The sequence below is a fragment of the Oreochromis aureus genome, linkage group 1 (genome assembly GCF_013358895.1).
Source record: "Oreochromis aureus strain Israel breed Guangdong linkage group 1, ZZ_aureus, whole genome shotgun sequence".
Taxonomy (NCBI): Eukaryota; Metazoa; Chordata; class Actinopteri; order Cichliformes; family Cichlidae; genus Oreochromis; species Oreochromis aureus.
The window spans coordinates 15,403,848-15,424,488 of record NC_052942.1 but is presented as its reverse complement, the minus strand read 5'-3'; the positions used below and the strand labels follow the sequence as shown (position 1 = coordinate 15,424,488).

The window sequence follows — 20,641 nt, the reverse complement described above, 5'->3', positions numbered from 1 at the left end:
CTTGAATTTGCTTAACTTTTTCAATTATGAACTTTGTTTTTAAAATGATAGTTTAAACTGGTTATTATTATTAATATTATTATTATTAGTTACAGTTAAATATACATAATTGCACAGGTAAGTAAAAAGGGTTTAAAAAGGGGTTTCAAAAAGGGAGGTAAGGCAGTGTGTTAAACTTATTACTTATTGTATCACAAAATACTGTATAATAGTGCGTCATGATAGCAGACTTTAATGACATTCACGTGGAAGTATATTATGTAAATGGCAATTAAGGATACTGTCCGTTAACAGGGTTATTCACTGTTGCGAATTAACAACCTTCAGCATAATGGTTCACATTTAACACTGTTAATGTTCTGTTAATGTTGATTGGAGGTCATGCAGCACTGATGAAAGAAGAAGAGAACTTTTAAAGCTTTACTTTCCCATTTCTAAGAAGGCTATGAGATTACTGGACACGGGTACTGATCTTCCCTCTGCTCTACTACAACAGCGGTAGACTCAGAATCCAGTTTGCTCATTGTCACTGTCATAGGCTTTGTTGCTTTGTCCATCAGTGGATGACTCATAGGGGTTCTCCACACCAGGCTTTTTCCTACAAACACAGAAAAATAAACATTCCTTAACATTATGCACATAATTAATTTCATTTGAATATTTTTAATTTACTCCCCGAGTCTGTGTGAGGTCAAGATATCATTTGTGAAAAGGGGAAGACTAAAGCTCTGATGGTAAAAACACACAACTGCATAGACAGACTTGTAATCACTACATATAATTAAAACACACACACACAACTCGTCCTGTTAAACCTGCAGCTCGAAGTCTTCTCTTCACAGTTGAAACTGAGACTTGCAGAACAGCTTTAAATTTTAACCCATTTTATGTTCCCTGAAAAAGGCTTTTTTGTATAATTCTGAAATGTACATTATTTTTCAGTTATCAAGCTATTCATTGGAATGACTAACTGGAAAAATTCAGCAGTTCTAAAACTTTTAACCGGTAGTGTATATTTTGGTCTACTCACTTCCTTCGCTCCTTGACACCGGAGACGACAAGGTAGACGCCAGCTACCACCACAATGCCCATAACCACACCAAATACCACCAGCCACACCTGCACAGGTTGCTCAGTGGGTGAGGCCAGTGTTGGTAGGATACCGGCAAACTCCAGAGTATTATCATCTAACTTGAAGGCGTCGTTGATCCGGCCTCGAGCTAACCTGGAAGGGATTTTAGATGACTTTACTATTGTTTTACAACTCATAAACAGCCACAGGCGACATTACTGCCAGGTTGGTTATTTCAGGTGTAGTAGGAGGTAATTAAATTACAACTCATATTGTAAAAATAATATGTTATAAATTTATACTGTTGTTATAGCTGTACCAAGACATTTTAAAAATAATTGTAAAAAGTTTACAATTCATTTCATGAGAAAAAGGTTTGAGCCATAGTATGGATGAAAAGTCAGATGATCACCAAAGACACCCGCGACTAATCCTGTAAAGACCATGGATGTGTGAATAAAACAGCAATTTGATAGCAATTTGTGCCGTGTTATGGAAGATCAACGTTTCCATCCAACTACAAACTGCAACTGAAAAGATTTTAAATAAATGAATTAGCTTGGCTACTGCAGCTACCTTAGGATGCTGAGCTCAGTGCTTTGGGATGTTCTGTATGTAGCCACTCATGCACTTGATCCTCACCTGATAGCTTCCTTCAGCTCATTCTTTGGGATGAATTCAGTGGTTGCATTTGGGTTTTTGGCGACAACGTAGAAGGAGACTCTGGGAGTCTCCATATAGGTGATGACATCAGTTGTTCTGCATGTGCAAACAGAGAAAACTCAAACCAATGTGCTAACAATTTTTTTGTTTTGCTTAAAGCACAAAATATCGACCGCATACTGACGTGAAAGGAAGAGTCTTGTTCTTCTGGCTGTAGTACTGCCTCAAGGCATAAGCAATGTTGGCCCGGAACAGGTAAAGCTCATTGGCATTCCAGGGGTACTGAAACACATAGTAGATAAAAAACAATGGGAATGACGTTAAAGAGACAGTATTTCACTTCATAAGTGCAGAATTCCTACAAAATTTCTGGTGCAATGACGATTTTTAGTACTCACAGCATCATCGCCCATTGCAGAATTTAAACTTAGTCTCACTTTAACTGAATATTCTGGATCTGTAATGGGAACAACAATCAGTTAAAGACTTTTTAAAGATGTATACCTGTATGATAAATGTACTCCAGCATATTACTTTAACTAGCATAAAGCCTAGAAATAAGGAAGAACAGATAGCTGTAGGGGTGAGGACCCAAAAAGCAGACTTTTGATTTTAAGATTTTAAGAATCAATGAAAGCTTAAAGGCTAACAGGACCAGGAAAAGTATGAGAAGTCAGGTGATAAATCAAGGACATATGTTTGGGAACAGAAGACTGTGACACTAATTAAAATGTTGTCTTCTTTGAGTATAAAAAGCAAAATGTAAAAAAAAAAAGAACGCATTTTGAGAGCTGCATTATGCTGGATGATAGATTCAAGTTAGTAGATTCAAGTAAATTACTGTCAGTTCTAAAGTTTGTGTACAAATCATTCAATGAACTTTAAAAGTGAAAGTACAGAGCAAAACAAGCTGTTTCCTGCCACTTTCAGTCTTTTATCAAGTAGTGGCATCAGGAAGAGCGGTATCAATCTCTAGAGACTCTAAATACTATAACTCCAGATAGGTGTTTTTAGTGCTAATAATTTTCATTGTGGGCATCTTTTGTACTCACATGGATCTTCACTCCAGCCTACCACCCTGTTGTGTTTCTTGTTATCTGCCTGCAACCATGGATCTTCACTCCAGCCTACCACCCTGTTGTGTTTCTTGTTATCTGCCTGCAACCACTCATAAAGTTTATGGAAATAGTCCAGCAGAGGTTGGGCATCCATCTTTGTGTCACCAGATATTGCTTGCAAAGCCCTGGTCCAAGACTTAGACCTTCCAAGTTCTAACATATTCCTAGGAGAAAACAATGAGCTTGATGATGATGATAAATCATTCCAGCACTTTTAGATGTGAAGAACAAAAAAGTAATACAATGTGCTATAGCAAAATTGAAATCCTGCACCATTTATGCTGTAATTTCAAATAGCTAGTTGGACTTCCTAGAAAACATAAACAGACTGCTTTGATAAGAAAATCAAGCAAGCAAGGTTAAAAATGAAGAAAGGGAAGTTGTATGCACCTTAGCTTGGTTCCTGCTTCCATAGAATTAGTGATGTCACATGCAGACAAGTCGCCTGTGTGACCGGCCGCATCGCAGAGCGCTTTTTGGAACTGAAACTGGTAAATGGTTCGTGTGAAGTATCTGGATCGAAAGCAGTAACAAATGGACACACACACACACACACACACACACACACACACACACACACACACACACAGGTTCAGTTTAAAGTGAACTGAGAACTGCACCAAATGGTCATAACTGCTTTAATTTAAGAGTTCAGTCAATCCACAATCTGTGCTGTTATTGACACAAAATGCAGCTTTACATTGGGATTGTTACCTGATGAATGAATAGTCTCCAGACACATGGAACAGAGCGGGTGGGTCACAGTAAGTCTCATCTCTTGGCACTGGCTCCATCACCCCAACCATCTCTCTCCTATTAAAACAACACAGAATCAATAATACAAGCTGACAGGCCTGCAGTGAAGCAGCTGCTGAACTGCACAAAATTATGACCTTATTTTATTTCTCCAGTTTTTAAGTCACTTCCCTACAGTTATGCCTGCTGAGTTTTGGACTAACATTTCTGTCGTGTTTTTGTTGTAATTTTACATGGCTGCCAGCAGAACCAATCCACAATGGATTTTAAATTGAACAATTAAGATGTGGTTGAAGTGCTGACTTTAATTCAAAAGATTAACTAAGGTTTTGCATTTACAGTTTAGGAGTTAGAGACATTTTTGTTTGTTTTGATTTTTTTTGTTGAGGCAAACTTTTAAATGTAAGGACTGTTATTAATACTTGGATAAAAACTGTTCTTGGTGGCTGCTTGAAGTCTATAACCCATGTACATCATAAATCATATGTGTGTTCACTTAAAATGTTGTCACAGGCCTTTATTGCATCAACATTCAGTTGCTGCATTGCATTTAATAACTAGAAAAAAGGATCTGTTGTGTTGAGATTAGGTAACTGGTTTGCACCTTGTTGTAAACTCTTTGCATTTCCAGTCAAGAAGGCACATCTGCGTTATAGACTTCCATAATGGTACAATGACCTTCTTGAGAGTGTTGTGGTCTTTGCTTGATGTTGTGGAGGAAACATTTCTGCCATAATCTCCTTTAGTTGTCTTCTGTGCTCTTTTGAGCCTTTTGGTGTTATTGAGCTGGCCTGTGCATTAATTCTTTTTATTAACTTTGATTTGGTCACTCCTATTTTTTTACAGGTTTATGTTGGTTTATTCAGCATAATTTGGCCTACTTCACTTTAACTCACTTTAACTCTTTGAACCTCAAGTTGAGATTCAAATTTAAATGCAACACTTCAAATGAACTGTAAATTTTTGGATTCATTTTTCATGTAATTGAATTCATTTTTTTTTAAAATGGCTGTAAAGTTTGCATGCAGTTTGCATGGACAGTTTGCATTAAGTGCAAAAAATTCTGCACCTCATTTGCATTTTGTTTGATTTTAAAATCTCTATAGGGGTGTACAGATGCAAAAAATGGTTAAAAAAAAGTATGAACCTAACTGTAATCTGATGATATTGAAGTAAACTTTATACTAAATATTGGATAACTCTGCTTACTTCATCTGCCACCAGCGTTGCATCCATTCATCCTTGGTGATGTTCCCTGCAAACACCTGCCACCTCCATTCCTCCAGCATGTAGGTGAAAGGCAGGGTGGCCACAATAGTGAGTGCCTGTTTCAGCAGAAAGTTGATCTCTGTGTCTGTAAAGCATTAAACACAAAGACAGTTTATGATTCAGAGTGAGAGCGTAATTAAATTTTACAAATGCTTTATGTTTATGGCCTCTTTATCAGCGACTGTAAATCAATGACCAGTTAGCATAAGGCTGCAAGTCATCTTATCCTGATATCGCATGTAGTGCTTAAGTTATCTTAACTCTACATTTAATAATCCAGACACATTACAAAATTAAATCTGCAATAAATATATTTTTTTTTGCCACGCAGAGGCAATAAAAACAAGGTCAACGTGTTCATAATATCTTGGTTCATGTTGACAACTTGGTTACTGGCCAACAGCTTATTATGCAACAAGGGGCAAGCATCAGGACAGAAAAATCAAGCCAGAAACGGCAGTTCCTCAGGGTGTCATTTGAGGTCTTCTATAGAAGTGAGACACCAGCAACTGTGACTACCTGAGTTCTAATGTTGGGTATATATTGAATGCTCAAGCTCTACAGCTGCCTGGTACCAAAGGGCTCCTAGCTTTTGCTCATGTGGGGACAGAAAACTAAAACACTGAGCTGAAAGAAGTTAAAATGCTGCATACAAAAACTGCAGAGTTAGGTGATTGCTCTCTGTAGCTTACTCGTTCACCTGTTTCTTGTTATTATAAATCTATTGATTCTATTGATTAAAGCAGCTTTAATGTTTTGGAGAACCAGTGCTGCCCACAGTGACTGTACCTTGATCATAAATGAAGTCAGCAGGCAGGAGATTCAGGCTCTGTAGGTGTTTGGGTGTTGCAGCAGAGAGGGACATGATTTCTCCAACAGCCTCGTGGAAACCCTCATTGGCTCCGTCCCTCAGAAGGTAGGACAGGTTGCGGTAAGCCATCTGGTACTGGTTGTGTCCCATTTCATGGTGTGCTGTGAGGTAGTTGTCCATGTTAACCTGGGTGCACATCTTGATCCTGAAGATATCACAGGAGAAATGTTGATATCAGCAATTATACACTTCATTAGACACTTCATAATACTGTGACCAGTGACCAGTAAAGGAGCAATAGTGAACTCCAAGCACTAAAATGAGAATAACTGATTAAAAATACAGGTAGAGGACCTCAGTTTTACATGCAAATTCTTTTCCTGTAATTTCAAACCAAATTGACACACAAGTAACTATAAAATTATTTTGCTTATTTTGCATTTTGAGAAACTTTGTTGTTCTAGGCAGGGTTGGGGAAACTATATTAATATTTTACAACCTAGACTTTGGTTATCTTTATCAGCAGAAAAGGATGATTCAGCGATTAAATAGCATCACAACATCAGTGCTCCAATAGGTTTATTTTTATGGCTATCATAATTCCCAGCTGCCAACTTGCTTTAACAAAAGTCGAACCTAGATAGATAGATAGACAGATGGATAGATAAAGCAAATGTTATGAGCAACCTCTTGTTCTTCATGTCTTGCTAAGTTTTGCTAAGACAATGGGAAACAAGAGCATCAAATTATTGAAGTATGCAGGCTTGGAAATACAGTATAAAAGGCAAAGACAGAGTTTGTACAATTCTAAGGAGCTCGAAAGTCGATATCTTGTATATACACCTTTATTCCTCTTGCCTAGGAGAGCTTGAACTCTCTTAACAAGCTTTCTTGTCATTTCTTTGCGTAGTCTTCAGAAATAGTTCTCCAGGCTTCTTGAAGGACATTCAAAGCTCTTGTTTGGATGTTGGCTGCCTTTTGTTCTGTTTTCTAAAGTGATCTCACACTGCTTGAATAATGTTAAGGTCCGGGCCATTGTGTGCTTTTCCATCCAGGTATGCTTTTACTTTATCCGAAGTGTGTTTGGGATCATTGTCACATTAAAAGATGGCACTGTTGCCAACCAGACAATTACCAGATCCCATTTTGGATCAAATTCAGAGTCTCACTGAGCTTCTCTTTACATTTTGACATGCATTTGAACCAAAAAATTCACATTTGGATTCATCACTGCGTAAGATCTGCTAACGCTAATTTCAATTTTACAAAGTGCCTTATGAAATTTAAGTTTTGTTCTTTGCTAAGTTGTCGGTTGTCTGTAGATACAAAACGGGTTAACTCATAAAGAAATGACAGGTGTCTTAAGACTGTTGCACAGTAGTGTAGCTGTGTGGATATACTCTACCTAAAGTCCTTTCTGTTTCCCATGTCCCAGGCTGTGGGGTGACAGACCACACTGCGTCCATCATTGGGGTGTTCAAACATAGAGTCAGTCCAGAAGTTGTCAAACATCTTGTAGAGGCCCACAGACATGAAGAACTTCTCAGCTTCTTGGAAAAGCTGAATCTTGGTCCAACCCTGAAATTTAAGATGACAGGTAGGGAATTTTTAAGTGTACATATTTTTTTCCACCCATCCACTCTCTTCCACTTATCCTTATGAGGTTTGCTGCGGCGGGGGGTGATGGTCTATCTACCATAGGACAAGACACAGGGTACACCCTGGACAGACAACCCCACGTCACAGGGCTCTCTTTTTTTAATACAAATAAAAAGTTCTGCCATACCTTGTCCACCATAGACTGGCTGACATCGATATCCGGTTTGTCAGGATAGGGCACTGATAGAGAATAAAGGTTGGTCCAGAATCTTCCCCACATGTCACCTGATCAACCAACAAATAAGAAAATTATTTTTTCATAAAGTTTCTCCTTCTACAGCAGACTGTAGCTTTTTATATGTGCACACTGCATGTGGGGTGGATCAGTTATTTCCAGCTAAAAGCCACATGTACAATATAATAAGTCTGTTGGCATTATTTTTCTGTAGCACAGAGAGGTAGTGATAATACATGACCAACAGAGGGAGACACACTTTCAGTTCTGAACTTATGAGACCTTGCATGAACTATCTGCTCTGTCAAAACGTAGATACAGTTATATCCCACAAGCCCTACACTTAAACCAAGGATCAAATAAGAAAATATTACAGAGTTATTTGGAGCCTGATAATCATAGAGGACAGGAAGTGAAGATCTTAATTTTCTGTATATGATGAAACAGATTTAAATCTTGACCCTTTCGTGATAATAAAGCTCCTAGGGTCGCACAGTTGCGAAATTTGTTTCGCAACTGTGCTGAATCTATGCCAAAAACACTAACTTTGTAAAATTAAAGCATATAAAAAATGTAATTATGAGATTAGTAGGTGGATATTTCGCATTCAATGTCTTTGGTTTCATTATTAGCTTTGAAACCAGAAACATACCGAGCAAGTGGGCTGGGAGAAATCCATCTGAATCAATATGCCCTGGATAGACCTCCATAAGCTTGGCTCTCACATAAGCATGCAGCTCCTTGTATAAAGGCAGGATCTGTGGAAAAAAAAACAAAACAGTGTATTATTCTTGTTACAATTATTATAAATGATTTATGTTAATTACATCACAGAGTCAATAACAAACTGCACATTCTCACTCTCTTTAACGCAGAGGCACTGAAGTGTGAAGCATGCGTCACACAGATAAGGACGTACCTGTTTGTATATTACACGGACATCTTCCATTAACTCATTGCCTGTGTAATGGTACATGACGTCGTCCTCAAGAGTCTCATAGTTGTATCTCCAGTAAGCGCCATAGTCCTCAAAGCCTGCACACAATAAGTGTTTGTGTCAGAGATCAAGAAAAAACACAAAGTTAAATGCTTTTTTACATTTTTTGGTGTTTTTAGCATTGATGGTAATCACACTCAATAAGCATAATGTAAGATACGACACGACTAGTGTTACATGAGCGAGATACTGCCAAAGCAAAATTAGACCTCAGTGGTGGAGGAGTGGTCATGATCGCGGAGCACTATCAGCTCTTGTCTCACTATCTTTACCCTTCACTGAGAATCAGTTTATATCTCTACAGGTCGCTGATAAAGTAAAAGTCTGCATCAGGACACACCGCAATGAAGCTTGTCTGTTATTCATTATTTTTTCATATTAGTTCCTCACCATTTAGCTTGGCAGCTTCATTCTTCAGATCCACGTAGTCTTCGTAGAGAGGTCTCATCCTCTTTCCTACTTCTTTCCTCCAGCCCTCCCACACATGGAGACGTTCGTCGTAGTTTTGACTAGTGGCCATTATTTCATCCAGTCCTGTAAACAAGTAAAGACACAGGGCGGTGTCACGGCAGACTCACACTGAAGTGAGAAAACAGAAAAATGGCTATATCCCCCCCCAAAAAAACTAAACTAAAAAAATCAAAAGTAAAGTTGGGTTTGCTGTTCCTGTATCCATTCTGACACTGATCAAGAACAGGTGTGCGCCTGGGGCAAGTAGGTAGTCCATTACAGGCTTAAAAAAGACAGATAAACCATCCACACTCACATTTACACCTACGTCAAATTTAAATCTGCAAATGCATCTAACAGGGAATTCTATTGGATTACGGGAAGAAAGTCAAGAACCCGGATAAAAGCTGTGCAGGGCAAAGGGAAAGGCCCTCAGCAGGCCAAAACATTTAAAACCAGAGCCTTCTGACTGTGAGGAGAGAGCGATGAATTAGTGCTATTTTATTATTTTATGATAAAGTATCACATTTCTAACCTAAACATAGTGCTTTTTATTCTGCTGTAGGTACCGTTAGTATCTACTTTTCATTTACTAATCACACACGTGGAGTTCCCTGCTGCTGCAATCCCTTGCGACATAAGTAGCTTTACTCCAACAAATACAAACTTTTGTCCCAAACAGACATATTTTCATCTTCTTAGCGAGCGTGATAATAATAAACTGCTCTGCCTGTCTTTGACAGCAGCAGGCAGCCACTTTACTACAACAGGTCCTTATTAGAAGAGCTTACCTGGCTCCAAAGTCAGACAGTTGAGCGGGTCGTCAAGCATACACACTTTGGCTGTGCTGTAGATTGTACTCATCTCACTCATGACTTTATTCAGCTACAGGAAGATATGAAAGAATACACAGGGATAAAATGTTTAACTTGATGTGGAAGACTGTGCAGTTTGTCCAAATGAAAATTTTGCCAAACTTGAATTTAATATTTAAATAGTCTTACATGTGCAGCTTTATCTGCAGACAAAGCACCAGAGCCTTTGTCTTGTAGGGAAATGAGCTGTAATTTGATTTCCAGGTCGTTGATCTGGTCGATGGGGTATTTCTGGGACTCTTCAGACATCCTGTTGTAAAACGTGCCCCAGATCGCTAACTGTTCTGCCTGTGGAGAACGACTTCAGGTTTTGTAACTCGGTAACAAAATAACCACATTTTAAAGTAAATGTTTTCCAAGTGCTGACCTCTTTGTCTGCGTTCTCCTGTGTGATGTCGGTGTTGTAGGCCCATGATGCCAGCGAGTACTGGTACATAAGGTCACTCGCCTCCTTGTCAAACCTGTCCAGGAACTCCCTCGCCTGGTTCTCCACGTCTGACTGAGCAGAAACAGCACAGGACACAGCCAGAAGCGTTACAAGAATCCTCGGAGACATGCTGGCTGCTTCAGCTCCACACAGACAAGCTCTCACTGAGAGGGAAGGACTCTTTTATACAACTTCATTAACCTTCTGTGCTGCCTTGGCCTTTGGACAGTAGAGCCATAACGGAGGGTGTATCTGCGTTTTCATTTACAGATACAATGTTTCAGAGAAGCTGCAAACATCAGTGGGCCGTCTTCACAAAAAGGGGAAGTCTTAGTTTCGCTTTGATAATTATCAAGATCTTTTGTAAGCTGTACAATAAGTTGCATGTGCACAAAATGTGCTGTTTTGATAGGGCCACTTCCTCAAAGGTTTTCTCAATATACTTTGATAGAAGTGAAAAGGTTGTTGTTATGAACAAGACATCAGTCTTATCTTAATTTTGTTTTACTTCATTATTTATTATTAATTCACTTTATTACTTCTCCTTTTTTGGCTTTTTTCTTGTGTCTTTAATAAGTTTATTAAGTTCATGTTGTTTATTTTACTTATTTTGTTGCTTTATGTGCTCTTTTAATCTCAGAACCCCAAAATGCAATTATTTGCTGAGGTAATTTTACATGCAAAGCTGACCATTTGAGCAGAAAAACAGAACACAGTAGCTTTAGATGAGCCTGAAACCACTTTATCAGTTGGTGACGAATTTCCAAGCACTAGATAAAATTGCAAGTCATGCGCTGTTAGGCCCTAAATACTGATAAGTAATCAGCCATAAGGACAAAGTTTATGCCATATTTATGTTTATTACTAACACTGAAGATTATTTAATACTTTCTGGCTTTCTCTGCTACAAACCAATCAATAATTGACTAAAATATCAGTAAAATAACAAGTTAAAGGCCAGTCTGAATTGTTACTGCATTGACAGCAGCAATCTAAATTCGGTCCAAGACAATCTCGGGTTGAGACTTGGGGTATTCTGAGGAAAGCTTGATTTTGAATGTTGCTTTGTTATTTACTTCTGCTTTTAAAGTGGCAGTTTCCAAATATATGTTTCTACCTTGGCAGTAATTTGAAACACTGGTGCAACAGTGCCCTCCTATGGAAACTAGTGGCATTACAGTACTTTCAGCACTTGGAAGTTCTTTCCGTCTCACGGTTAAACACTATTTAGACCCTCATAAATCCTAAAAATCTGAGGCTTTATTGGTACTTCCTCCTGTCTTCACTCTGAGGGAATCTATTCTATCAACAATTTAGACATAAAAAATGTTTTGTTCCGTGTAAAAAGTACAGCCAGGACCGATGTGAACTTTGCAATTCATTTTGACAATGTGTATGAAATTCTGAAATTAAGAAATATGATTTTTCACACACACACACACACACACACACACACACACAAAGAAAAAAAAACGTAATTTATGTTTGAAACCAGGAACTTTTTTTTTTAATGACTGGGAAAAATACTTGTGGAAACCTGTAAAGTTCTGTAACTGTATCTCGTGTAGCTGCAACACCATCATGTGGACAAATCTGCCAAAGTTCTTGAACATGCTTTTTGTGCTAGTTCTCAACATTTTAGATGTCTCCAGGAAAGCATTTCAGCATTCAGACCACAGACTGTACATGGGGTTTATGTTATATAAACCGGACACAGTAAAACTACACCATTCCAGGTGATAATCAAATCATAAGAAAGACTTGTTATGGCCAGATATCATCTGATCTGGTTATCAATTTTATGACAGAGTTAAGTGACTTCCGATAATAAACTAGCTGACTGCAGATCTCACACATATCGCTGTCTTAAAACTTCTCAAATGTCTAATTGATTGAATTGATCTCCATGACAAATCCTGTCTCATTATAAATAATAATAAAGGATATAATGCATAACTGTATAGGGAACAATTGTAGCATTCTTGTCTTCTTGGCAGCTTGGAGAGAGGCCCGTGACAGGTTCCTGTTAATCTGCACTGCCTCAAATTTGCTGCAACAGCAAGTTTACTGCACACGTCTATATACAGACTGAGCCTAGAGGCTATAGGCTAATCACTGTGAATGAAACAGACAACGGGCAGGCTTAGCATCCTGGAAACAGAAATTCAGCAAAAAAAGAAAAAAGAAAGAAAAAATAGGTTGACTGGATATGGTTCAGTTATCCCACAGGATCTGCTGTAGTTAAACTTTCTGGAGAGGTGTCGGGGTTAACAGTTTATGAATTTGGAGCCTCAGTGCATCATGAGAAGATACTGGGCAGTGAAGTGTGCATTGCAACACACTTAATTTTTTTAGTTTGGTGGTTTATATTCATTAGCTACTATGTCCACATTATCTATAATTGTGGTTTTCAGTCTTTGCATGCATTTTTTTTTGGGGGGGGGGGTTCAGAAAAACAAAACTGCAACTTGTTTAAACAACAACTCCAGATTACACTGACCTAACAAAACACCATGTTCTTTGTTCAATGGGAAATATAGTTTGATACCAATTTAAGACACAAGCTAGCAGTCTACAAAGACACACCCAGACCTGCACCGACCTCCTTTGGCTATTCTGTGGGGACACGTAGCTGGTCCCACACTAGCTGACAGGTATAACCTCTGCACAGAGGTCTTCTTGTGATAGGACATCCCAAAACACCTCAATTCAGAGGTGCGTGCACCACGTCTGCTGGCTCCTTTCCATGTGTAGGAATAGCAGCTCTAGCGCCGCCTCACAAACAGGAAGCAGCTTTCATCCACAATCTTATTCTTTCTGCCAACATCTAACACCAGTGGCCACAGGCAAACGTGACAGAGGCATGGCCTCAGAACTGGTGCTAATTCTCCTCCCAGCTGCTTCACACTCAGCTGCCAACTGCCCCAGTGTGAGCTGGAGGTCGCTACCTAATGGCGCCAAGAGACAATTATATTCCAGCTATATTTGGGGTTTAGAGAGTTGTGAGAAACATTGTGTTAAAAATCAAAACACAGCTAAAGTGTTACTTTCTGCAGTATTTAAACATGAAGCTTATGCGCAAGTTCAATATGTTCAAATATGAGCTCTCTGTCATTCTCCCTTTCAGACTCTCATTGGTGCAACCCACCTCCTCCCCATCTCCACCTCAGAGACACCTCAGTCAGAGGAGCTTCATCCAAGCTTCAATTTTACCACCACCTCCAGTGTCACATCCTAAATCATATCACCACTGAGATTCTTCTCTGCCATGAAGGGTCATCAGAGTCTAATTGCCAAATACATTAATTTCTCTATCTCAATAAATCGTGTTCAATTCTTCCAAGTGATCTCTCCTTATTGAAATGCTTTTGGCCCGTTTAATGACACTGTATGTAAATGAAACTGTTTGCTCAGTACAGTTTAGATACTTAATTAGTTATTTAAGTTTATAAGATATTCTCATAAAATTAGAAAAAGCTGTTTTCATGAATAATTAGATCCCGTGGACTTTTTTCAGTATTATTAATTAAGATGAGTTTAGAAATTATATCAACTCGTGTCCCCAGCTCCGAACATGCCCTTCCAGAAGTCTGCGTGTAAAAGGTTGGATGCTGAAAACGATCTGTTTTCCCCAGACTTACCTGATCACCTGCATTTAGGCCAAGTAAGACATTAATATTTTTCAGCATGATCATCTTTCAGTGTCTGCTGACATGTACGACTGTCACGACCATTCCCCATCTATTCATATCTGCATCTCCGGGTTTTACCTCAGCCTTCTCCCTCATCTTCTCTGCCTGCACATACTTCAGGCCATGGAGCCAGGTTGCATCAAATACCAGAAGAATTACCGCAATGAGGGCGGAAAAACGAGGGAAGGCCTAAAAAATAAAAGCTCCAAACGCGGAGATCGGTTATGAAGTAACCTTTATGTATTTAAAAACAGGGCTTTGCCAGACATGTTTTCACTTTTTGTCGTATCCACCTCTGTATCCTGTGTAATTACCATCAATTTTGAGGAAACCTCTTCAGTGATTTTTTATTATTTTCGTTGACCCAGATTCTTATTTTGAAACCTTTCAGCGGCATTTCCTTTTCGCTCTGGCTGATTTGACGCTGGACGGAGGCAACCCATGATCGCAGACTCAACACGCATCCTCACACCACTGACCTGGGCTTAGCTGTGTCCTGCATGTGTGTGCATGTGTGTGCGTGTGTGAGCGGGAGTGTGAGTGATCCCCAGAAACCAGCAGCAGGATGGAGGATCTCAAGGAGAATCTGGGAACTTTGGATTGACGCCCGGGGATAACGCGCAGACGGCCTGAACCTCATCGGGCTTCTCGTGGATTTATATATTTGGATGTTGTCCGTTTTACCCTTTTACCTTTTACTTCTAGGCAGCGGGATTTTACGCTTGGCTTACAACCCTTATCATCTTTGGCGTGCAAAATGCCATTCGCCAAAAGGATTGTGGAGCCGCAGCTTCTGTGCAGACACCCGATCCCCAATGATGATGGTCTGCTTTTCGAGGACCTGTGTGCCATCAGTAATGTGGTTCTTTCCCGGACCTTGCGACAGCTCTCCGACCTGGCCCGACACGCCTGCTCCTTATTTCAGGAGCTGGAAAACGACATCATTAGCACCAACCAACGGGTCTGGGTCCTCCAGAATAAAATAGGCCAAATACAGCAGACTGCCAGTGCCCTAGACCCCAAAAAGGAGGCTGTGCGTAAGTAGACGAACACATGTGCATACCCCCATATTAGGGGGAGAAATCGCTCCATGATTTACACCTGAGCGTTTTGGCTTTGGTTTCCATACATTAACATCCCTCATTTGTCCCCTAATGCTTCTTAGTGTCCCTTCCTCAAAAAAAAAAAAAAAAAATATATATATATATATATATTTTTTTTTTTTTTTAACACAGCTGCACGCGCGCCCGCCGTAGACACGGCCGCGCTCGCACCCCCACCTTCATTGAAATGTCACACGAGTGCGTTTGCACATTTGCCCATCCAGATGCATGTTTCACAGCGCAAGATGTGTTGACTACACATTTATGTAGCGTTGGAGAGTCGGATGCGCGCGTATCTGTGTGTGTGTCCTTCGACGTGGAGGGGAATCTGTGTGTGTGTGCGTTGACAGGCAGGCAGCGAGAAGCGGAGCGGAGGGGCGTGTGTTGCCGCTGCATTGGCTCAGCATCGCAGTGTCTCTACTGCGGGTAGCGCACACCTGAAGCATGTTCAGGCCGTGTTTCCCGGTCCCCCAACAAGGCCTCCTCCTCTCAGAGAGGGTGTGAACAGGCCAGTCTGCATGAAGTTAAGGGTCGAGTATCTGTTTCAAAAAAAGGGGGGGGGGGGGGGTTACGTGTGTGTGTGTTAGTCTGTGTTTTTCTATCTGTGTGTGTGTGTGTGTGTGTGTGTGTGTGTGTGTGTGTGTGTGTGTGTGTGTGTGAAGAGAGAGAGAGATGGGGATTTCGTAGACGACTCCCCGTGCGCCAAACCCACCCTTTCCACATGCAGCGGCACCAACACAGCATCAGTAATGAATCCAGATGTCCATGTTGCAGGGTAAATGTTGAGCGATCACGCCTATATGTTCAGGCGTCGCATTCATTTCCAGCTTACGCGGATCTCATAGGGAAAAAAAACAGAAAACAGAAAGAAAACCCGCCTGATTGGCAGCGATGAGAGAGCCTGCAATTGACTGTAACAGAGCGTTCTGTGCAGCAGCTACATATTATTTATGTTCTCTGCAGTGCCGTCAGTATACATCTTGAGATTTTAGAGGTTCGTTTCAGAGATTTTAGGGCAGTTCTGTACGCTGGGACTCATCACTGCTGCATGTTATCACAGTGTGGGGACAATAAGAGCTTCTTGGGGGTGGGTGAGGGTCTGATTGTAGGAACATAAGCACCCCTCTTCAGATATAACCCCCTCAACACACATCTCTGAGCGTGTGGTACGGCGGCCATGTCTTTATTACATGGGAAACAGTTTTGCTGTGTTGCTTTTGTAAATAAGGGTTGGTTGTCTCACATTCAGCAAGACAGAAAATATGTTCAGTTGTGCCACATGGGCTCTTAAAAGGTGTGAGACATTTGGATTTCTCTTCAAGCAGTAAACAGTAAACTCATCTCTCCATAATGGAAACTCTTCAGACCTGACACAAGCAGCACTAAACCCAGAAACCTGTCACATACTTGTTGGGCGCAGCAGATCCTGTAACACTGATTTGTTTAGTGGATTGTGCTTTTTTATCCCCCTATCCAGTCAAGACATAAAGCACAAGTTGTTGTTTTTTAAACACGCAGCACGGTCAGAGTTTTGAAAAGTCTTTGCACTCATGCTGTCAACTAGAAATTCTCTATTGTGAAATGCTGTTTTACCCTTTCTGGCCCCTTAATGTTCGTTAAATCTGACAACCTGAGATGTTAACATCGACTTTTTACGTGATGTAATTTTAGGCGTCCAAGAGAAAAAAACAAAATTGCTGCTCATATGTGCATACACTATAATAAAAATATAACTTGAGCTCCTCTTCCCCATTTGAATTGTTGTTGTTTGAGAATTCCAGTGCAATATGGCCAACTTTGACAAAACAGGTGAATGATGCTGTGCCCTATTCTATTTTTTCTTTAACTGTCCCTCATACAGTGTTACATGCCTACAAATCTATCCCACAATTAAAATGTTAAAGATATCTTGCCCAGTTATATACACTGTAAAACATTTTCCCCTTTCTGATCCTTAGATATTTAATTTCCCACAAGAGTATTGTTTTGAACTTACCAGTCACTGGCATCATTTTTGATCATATTCTTATTATGCAGAGATTATGCAAAGAAGTGGCTCCATGGTCTGAAAGATCCCCCTGGTTCAGAACTGGGAGGAGACACAAATCTACCCTCTGGGTGTCGCAAGCTACTCTTAGTGCCGGTCCCAAGCCTGGATAAATGGGAGGGTTGGATCAGGAAGGGCAAAATATGCGCCAAATTAAACATGCAGATTCATTTGCTGTGGTTAACCCTTGGGAAATAAGGGAGCAGCTGAAAGCACCTTCTAATATGCATACCGAAAGAACAGAACTTTGCTTTTTACAGTGTCTTATAATGCAAAAACACTTAGTGCTGGAATATCCTGTGAGTGGTGGCGATAGAGTTAATGTGGCGCATTTCGAAGACAACTGACAAAATGCTCTTTGACTTCAGATTGGTTGCAGGGAGAGTCTGACTTCTCTTTGGAGAATGCTCATTGGACAAACACCAAAAATTTTGCTATTTTTATTCAGCTATCAAAAGGGCTATTATCTTCCTGTGTGCTGATAAACAGAAGCAATAACCCCGAGGATGTAAAAGTCACTGTTTAAACACAGACAGAGATTCAGTGTCACTGACAACAGTTTCCCCGCCTGATGGTGGAGTGTATCAAGATTCCAGGGAGTCAATATGGTGCTAACTTGGATTGATCCTGAACATAGCAGTGGGCAGTCTTCAGATGGCGTTCAGACCACCTGTGTTGTGTGAGACATTGATCAAAACATAATTAAACAGTCTGTACTTGTTGTCATCTGTTAGCACGTGGTGTTAACTTGGAATTGTTCAACTTTCTTTTGTTTGATAATGCGTAACGAAAAGCAGGTGACCTACAGCTCAGTGCTGCTTTTCTGCACTGAGGACTGAAACTCCCGCTGCTCTGATAATGCGCTCATGCTACTCCTTCTCTGTACATATGGACTGAGGGATAAGCCAATCGTGCAGGGGAATCTCATGGCAAATGTATGAATATCATAGAGGAGGAGACCAGCGGAGATGTGACAACCATAGATAACAGATTGTTGTGAAATTTGAGGACTTGTAGGAATAACAGGACAAACGATAGCTGGTGATGGGAAATGGGCACTTATCACTTATTTAACTTTGAGGTGAGCAAAACTAGGCGTGAGGACTTTTGTTGACTGACATGTGACAGGCTGTGAAATATACCAGAGGGTTACGTAAGCACCTAAGCCTTGAATATCCAGTAGCAACTAGATGTCAGCAACAAAAGGGATATCACTTTATATGGGGACACGGCTTAAGGCTGAGGGATATTTTTACTGTTGGCCATCAGGATGTCAGATTGGAGTAATGGCTGTCTGTAGTTTCCTGGGACTCAGGGTGCCAGATTTAAGTATCTCACTGGCAGCCCAAGGCTCAGTGATACTCAGTGATACTCAGATACAAACAAATAAACACACACACACACACCTCTTTGTGACTGCTTTGGTCAGTAGTGGATTGATTGTAATCACTTGGCAGATAATCTCCAAGTCTGAGTGAAACTGAAAACTCCAACACAATCAAGAGATGGCACGCACTGGTTGCAGCGCTAATGCACAACTTTTACTTTGAAGGCGAATTCTCTTATTTCTGGGTTGTGTCACATTTTTTCAAGCTTTAATAACCTTTGGCTGGTAATTACTAAGTGTTTGCAGACAAGTTGGTGTCTTCCAAAGGAATTTACAGGTGACTACAGCAATCTGCTACAAAGGACAAGGCAGTTTATGGTGCAGCATCCTCTTTGCAATTGATTTCACCTAGTGACAGCCAGCAGCCTCCAGGAACCCTGTTTTGCCCCCATGATCAGTGGTTGTATCCGATCTAATATGCCAGACAGCTTTTGAATAATGTGCACATGATGTCACGTGAGAAGCCTATATAAATTAAGTCACCTGCCCTATACAATTTTATCCTATACATCTTACACTTGTCACACGTTTTTTTAATAAACCTTTTTTTTGGGGGGGGGGGGGGGTCTTTACTGGCATGATCATTCAGCATTAGCATGGTAATTATACAACTAGGGTCATCGAAATACCAAAAATATACTGATCATTACGAGTAGCTAAAGAAGTATTTCCTCTCTTAGTCCAAAAACCACTAAGACATTGTTTGTATATTGCCTTTTACAAATCAGTTATCATTCCTTGGTAACCCCCTACCCCCCAAGAAAAACACACTTCCATATCCCATATCTAACTCTGCCTTTCTGCAGTAGTTGTCTTCTACTTTCTTTGGTACTTGTGGGCTTCAATCTTTTTCTTCTTCAGAACACTCTTTTAGTACTTGAAGAACTGCTGTCTTGATACATATGCTCCCTCATATTAAAAAATACAGTTACTGTTGCATTTTTCTATTAAACGGTACTGTAAGCATTGGCTATGGTGACATCTCTATATACAGCAGGTTGATTATTTCCCTCAGTGATCAACTTCTCCTACAATTTGATGCGTTATCAACCAATGACGCTCTCTGTGGATATATATCACAATAAACAAGATGTGATTGGCTGATGCCTGCAATGGAGCTTCAACAGTTGAATTTCCCTTAGTTTTCAACACATTCAAGCAAAGTGACGGATCCATAATTCAGTTCAGCATTGCGAGACATCCCCCCTTTCAAAGTGAGCGTGAAGCGAAAAAGTCAAAGCTCAAAATGCTTTTGTGTGAATCCTCCCTAAGACAGTCTTATCTGTCTAGCATAATGATAGTGTACTTCAGCTATATTGTTTATCACTCCTCAAAGCTTCACCAATCAATTTTTCACATTAAAAAAAATAACTCAAATGCCCGTGTGAAATCGCTCACAGCTTCCACAGCCAGCCAGCTGAGCAGCTTCTTGACCTCTGTCTGTATCTATCTAATTTGTATCTAATTTTCCAGATATTGTTGTTAAATATTTGATATTTACATATTTGATACAAGTACAAGCATTTGGGATAAATAATGGAATAATGTGTGAATGCTGGCAGACCAGACTTATAGATTATGTACATTAATTAAATAATGCTATGAGAATTACAGTTAAGTACTGTTCAGCTCTGTAAGGCTCACATAGCCTGACTGGTTTGGATTCAGGATCTTTGTTAAGTAGTAATCTACAGCATACACTCTCCACTGAACACACACACACTGACACACAAGGTGGAAGGGATTTTAATGTGAACGTATTGGACTGTGGGGACTGTGGCAAATATATTGTACTGCTCTGGCAACACTAGTTTCTTCGTGGTATGCCATTAAAGCAAATTTGACTTTGAATTTCAGAGCGTATGGCCTGTGGCAGCGGGAGGCTGCTCTATCTCTCGCTAGTCTGCATAGTAACAGAGGACAGAGAGGGAGGCCTGCTTTAACCTTTCAGCTGAGTCAGTCCCTTTCTCTCTAATGCGTGTCGTACATTTTAAGTCGCTAGTCGTTCTAAAAACTAAAACTAGGATCGCTTCTGAAGCAGCATTGTTGCTTTGTTTGAGATAAATTGAGGAGAGCGACTGACAGAGAGAGAGAGACTGAGAGCCTGAAAGTACACAGTAATTCTCAGTGGTCTGAATGT

At 40.2% G+C, this 20,641-nt stretch overlaps 2 protein-coding genes across 2 annotated transcripts in view; one reads left to right on the top strand and one right to left on the bottom strand.

Annotated features, from left to right (window-relative positions):
* Window positions 1–209: 209 nt before the first annotated feature.
* ace2 (angiotensin I converting enzyme 2) lies at window positions 210–10,530 on the bottom strand. The gene is made up of 18 exons (XM_031728950.2): window positions 10,213–10,530; window positions 9,975–10,133; window positions 9,762–9,855; window positions 8,911–9,054; window positions 8,443–8,558; window positions 8,176–8,281; window positions 7,476–7,573; window positions 7,095–7,267; window positions 5,668–5,894; window positions 4,819–4,963; window positions 3,568–3,666; window positions 3,244–3,366; window positions 2,788–3,017; window positions 2,134–2,192; window positions 1,920–2,017; window positions 1,715–1,831; window positions 1,031–1,225; window positions 210–598 (listed from the first exon to the last, which is right to left on the bottom strand). The coding sequence occupies exons 1-18, from the start codon at window positions 10,399–10,401 to the stop codon at window positions 505–507; spliced, it is 2,466 nt and encodes an 821-aa protein (XP_031584810.1). The 5' UTR covers window positions 10,402–10,530; the 3' UTR covers window positions 210–504.
* Window positions 10,531–14,448: 3,918 nt separating this feature from the next.
* nhsb (Nance-Horan syndrome b (congenital cataracts and dental anomalies)) overlaps window positions 14,449–20,641 on the top strand; it is a 52,088-nt gene continuing 45,895 nt past the window's right edge. The window contains exon 1 of the mRNA XM_039612925.1: window positions 14,449–15,001. Coding sequence (XP_039468859.1) covers window positions 14,722–15,001 — 280 coding nt within the window. The 5' untranslated portion in view covers window positions 14,449–14,721. The remainder of the gene's footprint in view (window positions 15,002–20,641) is intronic.